The following is a 17,732-nucleotide window of genomic DNA, read 5'->3' on the forward strand; positions in this document are numbered from 1 at the left end:
GTGCATTGATTTCACAGGATTATCCTGAAGGTCAGATAAAACCACATGTCTGAGAAGGAAAACTGTCAAACCAATGTTCATAGTGGTTACTAACTATTGTTTAATATTAGTGATGTGAATATTATTAATCAGGCGTACTTGGCAAACATCTGAAGCTAACTCTTCTGCAAAAAAAAAAAATTCACTCAGGTGTGTCATTAGTTTAGCTAATTTTTATTGAGTGCCTACTATGTGCCAGATTCAAAAGGGAAGCCCGCCTTTTCCAGCAAGGCCCACTGTGGCCTCCCCAGCTGCTGAATGTTGGACCAAGCATTTCCCCATCTCTGCACAGCACAGCACAGCACAGGGGCCGGTTGGAAATCACAAATAAAACCACAACTTCATGAGCAGCCCTTTAGAGCCCAAGTGGAGACTGACCCCCTAAGCAGGGGTGTCACATAAAACAGTCCTAAGGAAGCAGGGAGCTTTGTCCTGGTAAATGGCCCTGGTTCCCGAGCACTGGGGAGCAGCCCTTTCTAATTGCCTTCCTAGCATCTCAGAGGCGGGGTGATGCAATGGCAGAGAAGCCTTGGCCTTCCGTCTCCGGGCCTGCCCCTTGCTGGCCACAGGCCCATGGCAGATTTCTTCACTTCTCTGGACTTCAGTTCCTGGATAATAATGTCCATCTGGAGGAGTGTTCTGCAGAGTCCGTGAGAGCGTGTGTCTAAAGACGCTAGCCCGTGCTTGGCACGTGTGCACGTTTCTCTTCTCCCCTCCTTCAGGTCTCTCCTCCCTCCCCCTGCGTCAAACTAGCCTATTTCTCCCAGGCTACTCCAGGCTACTTTCATTCTATCAGAGGGGCCTGTCTTTTATTTTAATTGACTGACAGTTGATTTGCTAATATTATATTCGTTTCAGGCATGCGATATAGTGATTCAGCATTTTTATAGATTACACTCCATTATAAGTTATCACAAGACAGTGGCTATAATTCCCTGAGCTGCACAGCATGTCCTTGTTGCTTATCTATTTTATACGTAGTCGTTTGTATCTGTTAATCCTATACCCCTAATTTGTCCCTCCTCCCTTCCCTTTCCCCTTAGGTAACCACAAGTTTATTTTCTGTGTCTGTGAGTCTGTTTTGCACATACATTCATTTGTAATATTTTTTAGATTCCACGTATAAGTGTTATCATAGTATTTGTCTTTCTCTGCCTGACTCACTTCACTGACATAGTATTTTCTAGGTGCATCCGTGTTGCTGCCAGTGGCAGAGTTTCAGTCTTTATGTCTGAGTAGTTTTCTGCTGTGTGTGAGTGTGTGTGTGGTGTAACGTCTTAATCCAGTCGCCTGTTGATGGGCACTTAAGTTGCTTCTGTGTCTTGTCTATTGTAGGTAGCGCTGCTGTGAACATTGGGGTGCATGTGTCTTTTTGAATTAAGAGTTTTTATTTTTTCTGGGTATATACCCAGGAGTGGGATTGCTGGATCATATGGTGGTCCTAGTTTTAGTTTTTTAAGGAACCTCCATACTGTTTCCCATAGAGGCTGCACCACATTACATTCCCACCAGCAGCGTAGGAGGGGTCCCTTTTCTCCGCATCCAGAGGGGCACATCTTGGGTGCCAGGGTGACTTTCTCCTTGAGGTAAAATGATGGGCAGGCTTCTCACATGCAGGCATTGCTTTGGGAGGCCCAGGACTCCCTCTTCCTCTGCTTCAATCCTGGCCCGCATACTAATCAGGATGTGTTAGGGTGTGCTGCTATGACAGATCGCCTCACTAGAGATGAGGGTTTATCTCTCACTCAGGCTACATGTCCATGGGAGGTCATCGGGGGCTTTGGCCTTCGCAGGCAGAGAAACCACACTCTGGAACATGGTCGTCATGTGGCAGACGGAGATGGAGAGCAGTGAATCAAGGACCACTCATAACTCTTCTACCCCGAAGTGAACCATGTCTCTTCTGCTCACAGTTAACTGGCCACATCCTGCTTCAAGGGGGTGGGGAGGTGCGAGTCTACCACATGCTCAGGGGAAGAACCAGAAATCTGGGGACAGTTTTAATGGCTGGTGCAGCCCAGCTTTAATCCATAAAGTGACACTGGCAGCTGGTATCATGGCCAACGAAGGACGAGGCCCGTGGTGTGTCCCTTCCCCAGACCCCACATAGCAGAGCCTGGTGATTCTGTATATCCAGTTAGATACTTCATATTAATACCTTAAAATATCAGAGAGACATTTAATGCTGGCAGAAAACGTTAAAAGGTTTCCATTTCTGGTGCTCCACCCCCTCAGCAGCCTGCACCTGCCTCTCAGGGTGTTTCCTACACTCCCCTGCAATGACCAGCTTACTGTTCAGTTTCTCCCTGGACTCTGAGTCTTTTCCTCGCTGCACCCCAAGTGCCCAACACAGAGCCAGGCACGGAGCTGACCGATGAGCCAGCCCGGGGAATTCTTAGTGGGGCCGAGGGGGCCGTGGGTAATGATCTCACAGGCATAGACCGAACCAGGTTCACTAAGTCTCAATAATGAACACAACTTGGCAGTTCTTAGGGAACAGGATGACCTGCCGTCCATGGAATTCTGGTGACTCTAGGGGTGCGGTTCAGCCTTCAGGTCCCGTGGCTGGAACACCCAGGAAAACAGAATGGTCTCTCCCAGCTCTGAGCCTTCACTGGTCCGGCAGCTGTGGGCATTGAGAAGGGTTTTCATGGAGATCCTAGCCCGGTTCACGCTGCCTTCCCCATTAGTTTGGGTCCCTGAGAAGCTGAACGAAGTGAGCTTTGATACATCAAGTCACAGAGTTCGCATAATTCGTTTAAAATGCACGGATAAATGCACTTCTCATGTTCAAAGCTTTCGTTTTGTTATTCTCCCCGTGCAGATGCAGATGTTGGACAAATTTCCCATGGAAGGCGGACAGAAGGATCCCAAACAGCGGATCATTCCCTTTCTCCCGGGTAGGTGAGACCCATGCTCTCAGATGGGGCCCCTGGACTCTGAGTACCTTGTCTCCTCCTTTAGACATCGTCCCAGTGACCAGACCTCAGCCATCTGGAGACATCAGTGCTAAGAACGTGGGCTCTGGAGTTAGATGCTACGCGTTTGCTAAGTGTATGACCTTAGGCGAGACGCTTCACCTCGAGGATCCTCAGTTTCTCCTGTCTCTAGAATGGGAATGTTGAGAGCCCCTAAAGTTTGTGTGGTGAGTGGCACCTATTTTGGTGACTGCTGTGTTTGCTTTCGATTGCTGGTAACCAATTACCGCCAATTTAACAGCTTCGAACAGCACCCATTTATTATCTCACAGCGCTGTTGGTCAGGTAGGCTCAGCTGGGTTCTCTGTTTAGGATCTTAAAAGACTGAAATCGAGGCTTTGGCTGGACTGAGCACTGATCTGGAGGATGTGGGCAGGAATCCAGTTCCTTGCAGCTCTCGAACCAAGATGCCCATTTCCTTACTGGCCATCAGCAGGGGACCCCCTCAGCTTCCAGACACTGCCTGTGTTCCTCATCCATCTCCAGGGTGGCAACAGGGCATTGAATCCTCCCGGTGCTTTGAATCTCTCTGACTTCCCCTCTGCCACCAGTCAGAGAAGGCTGTCTGCTTTTAAAGGCTCATGTGATTATAGGGTACCCACTTGGCTAATCCAGGATAATCTCCCTCTCTTGAAATGAACTGTAGCATATAACATAACATGATCCCAGGATTGAGTTCCCCATATAATCACAGGCTCTGCGATTAAGGTGAGACATCACTGGGGGACCCTTTTAGAAATTCTGCCTGCCTGCCTCCCACAGCCATCAAGCACCTTCTGCGTAGGGGAGTTAATGCAACCATGGCTGGTCCCTGCTCTCAAGACATTCAGTGTTCCTTTCTCCCCAAAAAATTCTTGCCAAAAGAAGCATTAAGGCTTCATCTCAAAAAAAATGGGTTCTCCAAACCAGTTTTATCACTTCAAGTAATAATAGCTCCCGTTTATTAGATGTCTGCTGTGGGCCAGTCTTTGGGCTAAGTCCTTTACATTCATTAGCTCATTTAGTTCTTAGAACAACCCTGCAAGGCAGACATTACTGTGCCCATTTCACAGATGAGAAAGTTGGGGCTCAGAGAAATTATAATCACTCGCTCAGATGACAGAGATGGGATTCGAACATAGGTATCACAGGCTACAAAACTCATACCTGAAATCAAACAACCTGGGTTCAAATCCCAGAGCGCTAACTCATCCACTGTTACCTTGGGTAAATCACTTAAGCACACAGAGTCTCATTTCTGCATTTGCACGTTGGAGATGATAATGGTACTTAGATGACAGAGTCGTTATGAGTAAGTAAACGCCTGATACGTAACTAGTGATGATCAAGCACTTACTATTATCTTTACATACAGATAATCAGCAAATTGACAGTCACCCTAAATCACAGATATTTAGAGCTGGACAGGCTCTTAAATGTTTTATATTTTGCAGACAAGGAGGCAGGCCCTGAGATGGGGGAGACTCTCTGAGTCACCTAGGAGCCCGTTCTCCGCTCCTCCACTCCAGGATTCTGCAGTCAGCATGTCAGTGGGATCTTCCAGATCCTGTCATCACTGAGAGAGTTTAGAGACAGGGTAAATCTGTTTGCCAGGCCCCCATTTCCTGGAAGAATCATTTGCCTAAAAAAGCTAATATTTTTAGTCCTGCCACAGGGAGAGTGTGCAGTCACACTGGAAATTTTTTTCCCTGTTGGAGAAAACCCATTGTGGCAGCTGCAACAGCCAGATCTCAGCCCACCAAAGCATGTGCTCCGGACTCCAACAGACCCAGCCCTGTCACCTCAAGCATCTCCCCTGGCTCCCCGAGCCTCAGTTTCCAAATCTGTAAAATGGGGCGATGATCCCTGCTTCACAAGCTTCTCTCCCTGGCATGTAGAGGCTCTCAGAAAAGGCAGAAAGAGGGTCCTGGGACATTTCTTGGGAATTTTGGGGCATTTCACACCTTGGAGTCATACTTCACTGATCAGTCTGGATATTCAAGTTGAAATGGGCTCTAAATGTTTATTTTTTCTTCAAGGGAGGAAAGGAAAGCTGTGAGTTATAACTCTTCGCTGGATGAAAGGCAAAACCAGCTCTGGAAAAACTTCCCAGGACAGGGCAGAACTTGAGCCGACCCTCTCCCCAGCCCCTGAAAGCTTTCGTGGTTACGTAATCCTTTTCCACCCACGAATTCATGAAAGTCCTGTTCTCAGGGGCTCGCCCCCATTGTCCCTGCTCAGGACACCCACTTGTAGCTTGGAGAGGCCCCGCTGGGCCCCAGGACCCCTGGAGCATCCCTTCGCAGCCCACCTCTTAGCTTTTCCTCCAGGCTGAGGCCGAGGGCAGGGACTGGTGGGAGAGACGTCCCCTCTCCTAGGGGTCAGTTTTCTGCCAAGACTGCCGCGTCAGCAGAACAAAAGCAAGTTTCATGTTAGCACGAAGGCAGGGGGAGGGGAGAACAGCCCTGTGCAATTTTCCATCCCAGCAAGAGCTGGGGAAGCCAACTTGGCAGAGGATGCGACTTGAAAAATAAGAATTACAGTTTGGCCTTCGTCCACTATGGAAAACAAAAGCCTGCTGGTTCCCACCAAGGGCTGTTCTCTCCTCTGAGCACCCTTTCCATTCCAGGAAGGCTGGACTGCAGGGCAGGGCTGGGCTCAGGCTCGCCTGTCCTCCCCTGTCCCCGACTCTCACAGAAACACTCGGCCGCAGCTGCTGACGAGGGGCTGCTGCCCCATCCGCATTTCACCTGGAGGCCCAGCCAAGGAGGTCCTGGCCACACAGTTCTGCCCCACAGCCCGGGGACTGAGCAGTGACTCCAGCGCTGCTCCGGATAAATGATGAGTTAGCCCGTCCGAGGCAGGTCTTAAAAAACCAAGTTGGCAGCTGAGGAAAGAACACATGTTCTTCCTTGCAGAGTTTAAGGCAGGATCGTGTAACCCATTTTTTAAGTAATTACTCTTTTATAAGCACCTCCAGAGGGCCAAGCCCTGTGCTGGTGCGTCGTAGAGATTATTGCTCTGAGAGATGAGGGCCTCTCTCCCATTTTACAGATGTGGAGACTGAGGCTCTGACACGGAAATGCATTTCCCAAGGCAGCATAGGAAGGAAGAGATCCCACTGGAATTGGCCCAGGGCCTCACAGACTACAGAACTTGTGGTCTCCCTGGCACATGCTTCCCGGCAGGGCATCTGACATGTGTGCAGGGATCCTGCCCCACCGAGGCCTCAAGGAAGACAAGTGACATCCTGTCACAGCCCCAGGAGACACCGAAGGTGCTTGAGTCCTCTGTCCTCTCCCAGCCCCTGCAGGCCGGACCCCGGGCGAATTCTCTTGGGCAGTGGTTGCTCTGAGATGGGCCTGTGCTGTTCCCGTGGGCCAGTGCTAGCACCATCCCCATTGTAAATATTTGGGTCAAGTCATTAAGAGGCCTGTACGTCCCACTCTCCACTCTTCCTCTGATTTGCAGGAGGGAAAATTTTGTACCGAACTAAGACCAAAATCTTTTTGGTAGGGACCCATCTCACATTTTGAGAAATAGCTTAGAGGGCAGGAAGCATTTGCTGTGCAGGATTTCTCGTCACAGGCGTGCGTTTCTTATTTTTCCTGAAGGCTCAGGACTGTCCTGGGGATTCTGAACTGCGAGTGGTCCCACCCACGGAGGCGGTAATTTGATGATCACAATGACTGGAGCTGGGATGGGGATGGGAAGGCAGCCAGCTTTCTCTGGATTTGAGGCCAGGGATGCTCAACCTCCTGCAGGGCGGGTGGGGACCACTCCCCCCCCAGGGGAGGACTGCCCCACCTGGAACATCAGCAGGAGCCCTCCCTGAGAAACACGACCTGAAGGGAGCGGAGGGGAGGGCAGGCCAACAGAGGGCTCCCACAGAGGCTGCCCCTAAGGAGTGAATGTGGGAATACGACCATCAGTTCTAGGGAGGTAGGGATGGAAACCCCTTCCCACTTCGCGGCATAATTGGCTTTTTTCTTTCCAAATGACGTGAAATTTTTCCTGATTCCAGAAACAATAAATGTTTATGGTAGGAACTTTTGGGGAAAGTATAAAGAAGAACACGAAAAGGCTTTGTCTCCCACCCTCAGAACAAGTACCTGGAACCACGTGATGCATTTTCTTCTAGATTTTTTTCTCTTCTAACAAGCATGGTGTATCGGAAATTTGACTGACTCATAAACAGAATGAAACTCGTCACTATTATAAAGAAAGGAGAGTCCTTGTTATTAAGGAATATGAGGAATGTGTATTTCATCTCACTGTGGGGTTTTTTTTTTTAATTGATGGAAATGAACAAAAAAGGACTTTATTACATTGTCCATTCCATATCTACCTAACTTCCTGATTGTCCAGGAGCAAGTTGTCTGATTATTTAAGGTTTGACTTTAACCATATGGTCTTTTTGGGTGCAAATCTCTCTCAGCATCTTGCATTGCAAATCTTTAAACGTCAAGAGGTTGTTTCCCATCATTCTTTGCAACTCTGTCCTCTAATGAAAACTCTTTATGGGCCTTCCCTGCCATCTTGTCTCTGCACACTCAGGCTTGACCTGTGGAGAGCCTGAGTCTCAGGAGAGCCATCTCAGATCAGTGGTTAATCTCTCCTCGCCCCGCCAGCCTCGTAACCCAAATTCTTCTCCATGACCTGCCTCCTCGGACCAGAAGTAGGTGATGGTCTCACTGTCTGGAGAGCTGTGGTCTCCCTGTGCCTTTCTCGTTGACCCCTAGAGACCTCCTGGTCTCTCTGTGTAAGTCTGGCAGGGGGCTTGTCTCCATCCCCCACCTCTTTGGCCCTCCTTGATGTCTCATGTCTGATTTCGCTTATTACCTGCTGCCTGTGGGCTGGATCCAGATGGCGTTGCCACGCTGTCTTGATCCCCAGTGCACACACTTAACAGCCACCTCCCCCTGAGAGCAGCTCCTTTAAGACTCTTGGGAACCCCCTTACTGGCTTCAAACAAACTTCGCCCATAATGTTTCGGCATCTCGGATTTTTCCTGAGCCCCTCAGTGGTATCATTTATATGCTTGTCTTTGCCTGTCACCCACATCCTCTGCCCATATGTCGAACTGGAGGCTCTGGTACCACACCCAGTGCTCAGATGTCATCAAGCAAGTAGTGGATGGATTTAGTGTTCGGTGAGGTAGGAAGACTTGGAGCCCTTTGTTACGACATTGATTGGAGAAGGAACTGGAACTTATTGTCATCTGCCAAGATCAAACATGAATCCACGTGGTAGGGGCACAGAGTTGACGAAGGCCCAGTCAGTGCCTGTTTGGGCAGACCCCTGTGACTCTTAGGAGGGAAGAAGTCGTGTAGATCGACGGTGTGATGTGTGTAGTCAGAAAGAAACGGGAACTCTTTCTTTGTTTTTTGTCTTTTTTCCAGATTTTTCTTTTTCGTGGGGGGAGGGCAGGTAATTAGGTTTATTTATTTGTTTATTTAAATGGAGGTACTGAGAATTGAACCCAGGACCTCATGCATGCTGAGCATGCGCTCTACCACTGAGCTCTACCCTCCTCCCTTGAGAAACAGGAACTCTTAACCCGTTTAAAGTGGGTAAGAGTTTCCTATCGGGAACAGTGGTTGAGCTTGGATGGGTATTCCAGACAGAGGGGAAGGCACAGAATTACGAGAGAGCATGGAGTATTGGGGAGACATGAAATGAGAGCAGAGGAGGAAGGGAGGCTGAGCTGTTAGGTTGGGGCATATCCAAGTGTTTGCTGGACTGCTCACCCAGTCTAAGAATCTCATAGTTGGACAGGGGACCTCAGATCATCAGATCTTTTCCAAGGTTTGATTCCAGCCTCCCTTATCTCACCAAAACTTATCCCCTGAGTCCCGTTCCCTCAAGTGCTTGCATTAGAGCTGTGAACAGGGCTTTGGAGCACCAAGCATGGGGTCAGTGGACATCCAGCGGGAGGTATTGATGGCAGTCAGAAATTTAGGTACCACTCAGGCCTACCAGAGGCAGCCCCGTCCACACCCTTCCAGGTTGCTGAGAGCCTGTCCCTGCGCCCTTACAACGTTGTGTGCGCTTTCATCTTCTGCAGGCAAAATTCTCTTCCGACGGAGCCACATCCGCGACGTGGCCGTCAAACGCCTGATACCAATCGATGAATACTGTAAGGTAAGTCTGAGAAACGCCAACATTTCACATGTCTCATGTCTTCCCTGTGTGTAGTTGTTCTTTTCTCTCCTTCCTTTCCTTTCCTTTCTTTTTCCTTTTCCATTTCTGTTTCCTTTTTCCTATTGCGGATGCCTATTATGAAAGATCTGCACAGGTGAAAATGTAAAGAAATTAGAAAAACCAGTCACTCATGATCTCTCAACTCGGAGGCAACAATTATGAAGGTTTTTACATATTTCCTTTCTCTCTCTTCTATCTGCACGCATCTCTTTATGGTGTTGAGGCCATCCCACGGTTGCTCTTTTTCTCTCCTTTTTGTTGCTCTTTCTCTCTTCTTTCATGTTGTGTTATAAGAATTCCCCCATGCTATTAAAAAATCTTCTTGGGCCTACTTTTAATGGCTGCATAGTATTCCATTGTGTGTGAATGTTCTAGGAGTTATACGGCCACCCTCTGTTGTTGGACAATGCAGCTGGCTTCCAGTCCCTTGAATGTTCTCAAGCATAAGGATCCTGCCTGCCTTTTGGTTATATTTCACTTGATTTGAGGCTGTGGTTGGGAAAGGAGCATATTTTTCTTTTGTTTAGCTTCCCTTTAGTATTTATTTCTCTAACTTTGAATCACTAGCAGTCTGATTGGAGAAGGGCAAGAATAGCAAAACATGCCTTAAAGATGGAGCAGTGACTGCTTTCTTCCCTAAGATCAGAAACAAAACATGTACGTTTGTTCTTTTCACTTCTGTTCTACATTTTACCGGAGATGCTAGCTGACGTAAGCAGACAAGAAAAAGAAATAAAAGGCATATGATTAGCAAGGAAGTAAAACTGCCTTGATTCACAGATGACATGATTCTATTGTAGAAAATCATAAGGGATCCACACACAAAAAACCCTGCTAAACTAATAAAAGAGCTTAGGAAGATAACACGCACAAGGCAAATATACAGAAATCAGCTGTATTTCTATACACTAGAGGTGACCAACCCAAACATGAAATTAAAAAAATAATCCCACTCACAGTAACATCAAGAAGAATAAGATAATTAGGGATACATTTAGTAAAAAGAAGTACAAGGTTCATACGCTGAAACTATAAATACGTCGCTGAAATAAATTAAAGAAGCCCTGAATTAATAGAGAGACATTCTGTACTCATGGAGTGGAAGACTCAATAGTGTTAAAGTGTAATTTCTCCCCTAGTTGATCTACAGAGTCAATAAAATTTCCGCCAAAATCTTAGTAGGTTTTTTGTAGAAATTAACAAACAGATCCTAAAGTGGATGGGAAATGCAAAGGACTCAGAATAGCCAAACCAGTTTTGAAAAAGAAGAACAAAATTGGAGAACAAAATGGTACCTACTTGTTTTCAGAATTTCCTACAAAACTGTGATAATCAAGACTGTGGTCCTGGCAGAAGGATAGGCAGATATCCCAGTGGAAGAGAATTCAGAGTCTAGAAGTAAACTCTTACAAACTTACAGTCAATTGATTGACAAGGTACCAAGAAACTCAATGGGAAAGGATAGTCTTCTTAACAAATGGTAGGATCATGGGATATCTGAATTCAAAAAAAAAAAAATTGGACGCTGACCTCACACCATCCATAAAAATTCATCTCAATTCAAAAATGAATCGTAGACCTAGATATAAGAGCTAAAACTATAGAACTTCTAGAAGAAAACGTAAGAAGAAAATCTTCGTGACCTTGAATTAGGCAACGAATTCTTACATACAGCACTGAAGGAGAAAAATTGTTAAATTGGACTTCATTAAACAGACACATTTCTGTGCTTCAAAAGATACCATGAAGAAAATGAAAAGACATGCCACAGATAAGAAAATATTTGTAAATCATATATCTGATAAGGAACTTGTATTGAGATTGTATTAAAAAAAACTTACAACTCAACAATAAAAAGACAACTCAGTTTAAAAATAGACAAAAGATTTGAATAGGAACTTCATCCATGAAGACATACAATGGTTAATAAGCATGTGAAAAGTTGTACAATGTCATTAATCATTAGGGCATTGCAAAATAAAACCACAGGTGATACGCCTACCCAGCCCCAAGAATGGCTGTAATCAGCAAGACCAGGAGTTGGTGAGGATGTGGAGGGACTGGAGATCTTCATTCTGGTGGGGACATAGTTGGAAAGCCACTTTGGAAAACAGTTTGGCAGTTTCTTCAAAAGTGAAATTTATCATGACTACTCTCAGGTGTACACTCACAAGAACTGAAAACTTCTGTCCACACAAATGGGATGCAATTGTTCCTAGCAGCATTAGTTCATAATAGCCTCAGATTGGAAGTAATCCATATGCCCATCATTTGATGAATAGATAAAGAAAGTGTGGCATAGACATACAATAGAATAGTATTCGACAGTGATAAATGCTACAGCATGAATGAATCTCAAAATCGTGGTTCTACATGAAAGAAGCCAGATGCAAAAGGCTACAATATTGTATGATTCCATTGATGTAAAATGTGCAGAAAAGGCAAATTTAGAGAGACAAAAGCAGATCAGTGGTTTCCTGGGCCTTGGGACGGTGGAAATGGAGATTGACTGCAAATTAGGTTGGGGAAATTTTTGAGGTGATGGAAAATTTCTAAAACTAGGTTGTGGTGACGGTTGCCCAACTCTATAATTTGAATTTGAATCATTGAATTGTGTACTTACAATGGGTGAATTTCACGGTACATAAATTATTCTTCAGTCAATCTGTAGGAAAAATTTGGAGGGGGACGGTGTAGAGAGAGGTGCCCCCTCTCTTGGCAGGAGACGTCATGGAAGGGCAGAAAGTCATTCCTGATGGAGCGCCTGCTGTTTACCAGACATGACCTCCTTTCATCCCTGCAGTAACCTTGAGAAGTCGTTTTTATTATTCCCACTGTGTCGACGAAGAGATGGAGATCCAGCAGAGTTACTCACAACAACAGTGCTGGAAGGTTTGAGAGACGAACCCGGGCCTCTTAGGACTCGGCACTTACATACCATGTATAGCTTCTCTAACAAAGTAAAAATTGAAGAGGCTGCAGCATTTCAGCCTGTGTTTCATAGAGGCAGATAAACTCACACTCTTCTCTCTCCTAAGGGCCAGTCACTCAGGCACAAAGACACTACTGCTGCCTCCCAGTTCTCAGAGGAAAGTTCAGATCTTCTGCTCTTTGTCCTTTTCTAAACCTCTAGAGCCTAAAATTCTTTTGTCTGGGCCCTGCTGGCAAGAACTTTGGACCCTTGGGGTCACCTTGGCCAGCCAAGAGGTTCCCACTGGCACCTTCCCCAGAATCTGTTGTCTCTCAGCCCAGATTGTGCTTTATTGCTTCTGCCCCAGCCCACCCTCTCACCCTGGGCCTCATGAACCCCTGGACAATTGATTGGGAAAAAGAAATATAAAATCCTGAAGGGATGAGGGGCAGGAGCAGCTGCCGGCATTTGGCTGTGCTTGGAATGGTCTGGAGATCACAGACTGACCTGGATTAACCACAGGGAAGAGACTGCTCAGGTTATGTGAGCCGGTGGGAGTTACCGCCCCCTGCTATTTATGCATCAGAAGAAGCAGATTTTGGGGGGTTTTGGTTGGCCAGATCCCCTGGGCTTGGCTTCAAAGGAACTGACCTCCTGGCGGGAAATGAAAGCATCCCTTTTGTCACAAGTTCTGCAGAGCCCTTTAGAGACGGCATAGTCTTTTACATAACATTTGGTCTCTGTCACTGGCATCGTTGTGAGCTGACTTAAGCCAGTTTGACCTATCACAATTAGCCTTATTTTGGTAGATATTGGTAGTTTCCAGTAGGTAAAGATGGATAGAAGAGGGTAGTCAATGTCCCCAAATCTAGCTACCAGCTGGGAGGAAACTTCCTGCACTGCCAGACCTATTATTAAGTTACAGTAACTAGCATAGTATGGTGTTGGCACAAGGGTAGACAAACCATTGGAACCAAACCAGAAACAGGCCCATGAAAACAAATCTATGTGTGCATATGCAAGACTGGGACTTTGTGCAGTATGCCAGAAATTGACACATTGTAATTGACAACAAACAAACGAACAAAACCCTCCTAAAAAAGAAAAGAAAAAAAAACAAAAAAGAGAACTAACCCCTGCCTCACGCCGCACAGGTAACCATTTACAAGTCCATTAAAGACCTGCATGTAAGAGGCCATTAGAAAAGGTTTTAAAAGATAAAAACAGGAAGATATCTTTGTGACCTCTCGGTGTAGAGGGACTTCTAAAGACACAAAAAGTACCAAGCATAAAAAGAATGACGTATTTGACTACATTAAATTTAAGAACTTCTGTTCATCAAAAGACACAATGGAAACAAGACTCAGCCACAGCCTGCCACACATTGCAGCATCTGTGATCAAGCAGCTCCCTAAACAGCCTCTCGTGTTGTTCTGTAAGCTCACTGGAATACCAGCTGTCTGTCTGACACCCGTTTGCGTGACATTTTCCCCAAGGGAGGCGCAGTGATATCCCAGTGGCAGGCTCAGCTCATCCTAACCGTAGTCTGACAGGAGGGTCTTCACAAAGAGCTGAACACAGAAGGGTCAGAATCGCAGGCCCAGGGCACCGTTCGGAAGGATGTGTGCTGCCGGGCTTGCCGCGTTCCGCGCGCGCGCACGCACGCACGCACGCACACACACACACACACACACACACACACACACACACACACACATCCATATGAGTGTGTATACTCACGCCAGAGTATTTTAAAAGTAAACTATGTAGGCAGTATAATGGCAGTGTTCACCAGATTCACTTGAGAACCCCCCTGAAGATTTTTACCGTATACTACCACCTGTATTATTAATATTTTTCTTTAAATTAGCTCACTTTTTAAACATCTTAAAAATATATATTAGAGGAAATTTTATATCACAACCATAATGTAAAACTGGTATCACGTCCCATAAAGGTAAAAAATGAAAACAATGAAACAGCAACAAAGAATGTTTTGAAATCTAGCCAGCTGCCGTCGCCTCCTCCCGGAGGAAGCTCTGCACAGCCTGGTCGTGCTGTCAGGAAACAAGTTGATGAAGTGCTTTCTTCTAGGAATTGTATAGTTTCAGGTCTTTTGTTTACGTCTTTAATCCATTTTGAGTTGACTTTGGGGGAATGGCATAAGATAAGGGCTCAATTTCATTCCTGTGCATGTGGATACCCAGTTTTCCCAGGGCAGTTTGATAAAGCGACTGTCCTTTCCTCATTATGTATTCTTGGCGTCTTTGTTGAAAATCAGTAAACCATATGCATGGATTTATTTCAGGGCTTTTGGCAGTGATCTCATGGATATGATAACAAAAACACAGGCAACAAAAACAAAAATAAACAAGTGGGAATACTTCAAACTAAACAACTTCTGCACAGCAAAGGAATCAGTCAGCAGAGTAAGAAGGCTATCTACAGTATGGGAGAAAATATTTGCAAACCATATGTCTGATAAGGGGTTGGTCCCCCAAATATATAAGGAACTCATATATCTCAATAGCAGAAGAGCTGATAACCCAATTTTAAAATGATCTAAAGGCTTGAATAGACATTCCTCCAGAGAAGATATACAGATGACCTACCAGTATATGAACAGTTGCTCAATGTCCCTAATCATCAGGCAACTGCAAATCACAACCATACTATGATACTGCCTCACCCCTATCAGGATGGCTGTTATCACAAACAAGACAATGGTTTTGGTGAGGGTATGGAGACATTGGAACCCATGCACACTGTTGGTGGAAATTTTCCACTATGAAAAACAGTATGGAAGTTCCTTAAAAAATTAAAAATAAAACTACCATATAGTCAAGCAATCGTATTTCTGGATATTCGACCAGAGGAATTGAAATCAGAGTCTGGAAGAGACATTGGCCCTCCCAGGTTCGTTGCGGCACTATTCACAATAGCCAAGATGTCGAAGTAACCTGAATGTGGTCAGTATATACAGTGGAACACTATTCAGGCCTTAGGAAGGAAAGAGGAAATTCTGTAATACACGGCAGTATGGATGAACCTTAAGGACCTTATGTGGAGTGAAATAAGCCAGTCACAGAAAGATCAAATATTGTGTGATTCCACTACCCCGCGGCATCTTGAATAGTCAGATTCGTAGAATCAAGGATTGAAATGGTGGGGCCGTGGGGAGGGTAAAATGAGGAGTTACTAATCACCAGGCGTGACGTTTCAGTCAAGCAAGATGGATAGTTCTTGAGACCTGCTGTGCGCCAGCCAGCCATACTGCGTCATGCACTTAAAACTGGTTCAGAGTGCAGGTCTCGTGTTAAATGCTTTTAACACAGTAAACTAGAATTTTAAAAATATAAAGAGAGAGAAGTGTGAACTCTTGGGCCATTCGTTTTGAAGTTAAAGAGGATTGACAGAGCACTGAGAAGACCAGAACTTTCTCTCCAGCTGAGGCATTGTTATTTAACTGAATCATCTTGCTGACTCCAAAATCCCCCTCTGGGAAGCAGCACACTGTTGGACTTGGTACAGTACAGAGAGCCCGAGGGTTAACTTAATGTTTATCAAGCATCTGGTTTATGATGGAAACCTTACCGCCACTTCCTCACATCTTCTGTAGCACAACTCTCCAAAATGGGTGGTAGTTATGTCCATTTTACAGATGAGCAGACTGAGGTTCAGAGGGGATGGGACATGGCCAGCACCAGAACCAGGAGCTGGACTGACCTTTCATCATTACCTTCAGCAAGCAGGACTTGCCCTCCTCACCTCTCCTCCTGCCCCCGCATCAACCAGCCACATCTGTCCAAAAGGCCAGAATTCCATGCTGAACAGAACCAGAGTTTTCCTGGAACTGTGGTTCTTTGTCATCACTGACCAAACGCAAGACGATTCCGGAATATTTCAGAAGCAGGACTATTTCTGTGCCGCAGGTCATGTTTTTACTGTTAGCCTGTCTTCCCAAAATGAAAGGGGCAAATATCAAAGCATTCGGTGGCGCCTTTTATGAGTAACTTGGCTTCATTTTATGCTCTGGGGGTTTGGTTTGGCTCTTACCTCCTAGGAATTGCTCAAAACCGAAAGAGGACTTGGCATCGTTGGGAGGTTCCTGTGGGCTCCATTGTCCCTTCCACACTGGTCCATTCGGGGCCATTTCAGCAGAGAGCACCTGGGAGGCCCTGTCTAGGCAGAGACCATGGCCACCTCAGGGCTCACCCAGCTCGGCCCATAGGGCCACCTGGCCGCATCCAGTCCTCTTCCTCACGTTGTTTATCCAGCAGATGCTTTCGACCAGGTATCAGGGTCCTCCCCACACTGTCTAGACATGTAGGGAAGGTGCAGGGGGGAACAGCTCCCCGCCCCCCCAGCCTCTGTGGGTTTGGAATAGAGTGGCTGAAGTCAGCTGGTTAGGGGCTCACGTCCTAGTCACTCTACCAGAACCTCCATTTCCCCATCTCTAAAGTGAGCCAGCCCTCTCAGGATTGCATGGCGTGACACTTGGGAGCCGTCAAGTGCTGAGCCCACGCAAGGGGGTGTTGTTTTTGCAGCCTGCGGGGAGCCACAAGATTTCTGCACACGAAGCAGCCAGGACACACCACAGTCCAGGATATAATCAGTTCCCTTCATTATGTGGTTCCAACTGCAAGAGCTGCAGGATTTCAGAGGAAGGAGCAACCCACAGGGAGCCCCAGGACAGCAGGGGAATGAATATGCTCTGCTCCACCCGGAAAGAGAAGGGAGTCAGAAATGGGAGGTGGGAGGGGTCTGCCCTCCCTCTTGGGCCCTCCACCTCTGGCCTGGAAAGGGTTGGTCCCTGGGGATTTGCTGCAGAGCAGGAGATACTTAAAGGCTAATAAAAAAAATTTTTTTGAAATCAATGAGCCATTTATACAAGGCCCTTTAGGTCAGCATCCTTTATCCCAGGATAGAAAGTGGAAGATACCCTACTAAAACATATCCACCCACCTTCCAGGTTTTTCCACTTTCAGTTTGGGGGAGGTTATACCTCCTCAGGAGAGGGGAGGTGGCTTCAGATCAGAGCCTGACTCAAAGGTCATGTAAGGTCAGCAACCCAAGTGACTATCAAGGGATGAGTGAAAAGCAAAATGTATTGTTGCATACACACAATGGAATATTATTCAGCCTTGAAAAGGAAGGACAGTCTGACACATGCTATAACGTGGATGAACCTTGAGGACACGATACTTAGTGAATCAGCCAGTCACAAGAGGACGGGTGCTGTATGATTCCACTTATATGAGGTACTTAGAGTAGTCAAATTCACACACACACAAAGTAAAATGGTGGTTGCCAGGGGCTGGGGAGGGGCATTAGACAATTGTTTAATTAATGTGTACACAGTTTCAGTCTTACAGGATGAAAAAAGTTCACACAATGCCACTGAATTGTACACTTAAAAATGGTTAGAATGGTAATGATGGTATGTGTCATTTACCACAATTAAAACTTCAAAACTTGGAAAAATAAATCATGTAGGGTCAAAATACCCCCCTGAAAACCCTGTAGAAGGTACCACATTGGAGACACCCCCGCCCCCATCCGTGTCTCTGTTAGTCTATCATAGCCTAGTTGCAGGGTTGGAAAATCACTTTGGGTGGGGG

At 46.2% G+C, this 17,732-nt stretch overlaps 1 protein-coding gene across 1 annotated transcript in view; it reads left to right on the forward strand.

The window, feature by feature from the left end:
- Positions 1-17,732, forward strand: part of SH3PXD2B (SH3 and PX domains 2B) — a 98,395-nt gene that overhangs the window by 39,008 nt on the left and 41,655 nt on the right. Inside the window, exons 3-4 of the mRNA XM_015234967.3 lie at positions 2,864-2,939; positions 9,064-9,140. Coding sequence (XP_015090453.2) covers positions 2,864-2,939; positions 9,064-9,140 — 153 coding nt within the window. The remainder of the gene's footprint in view (positions 1-2,863; positions 2,940-9,063; positions 9,141-17,732) is intronic.

Source organism: Vicugna pacos, chromosome 22, assembly GCF_048564905.1.
Source record: "Vicugna pacos chromosome 22, VicPac4, whole genome shotgun sequence".
Classification (NCBI taxonomy): domain Eukaryota; kingdom Metazoa; phylum Chordata; class Mammalia; order Artiodactyla; family Camelidae; genus Vicugna; species Vicugna pacos.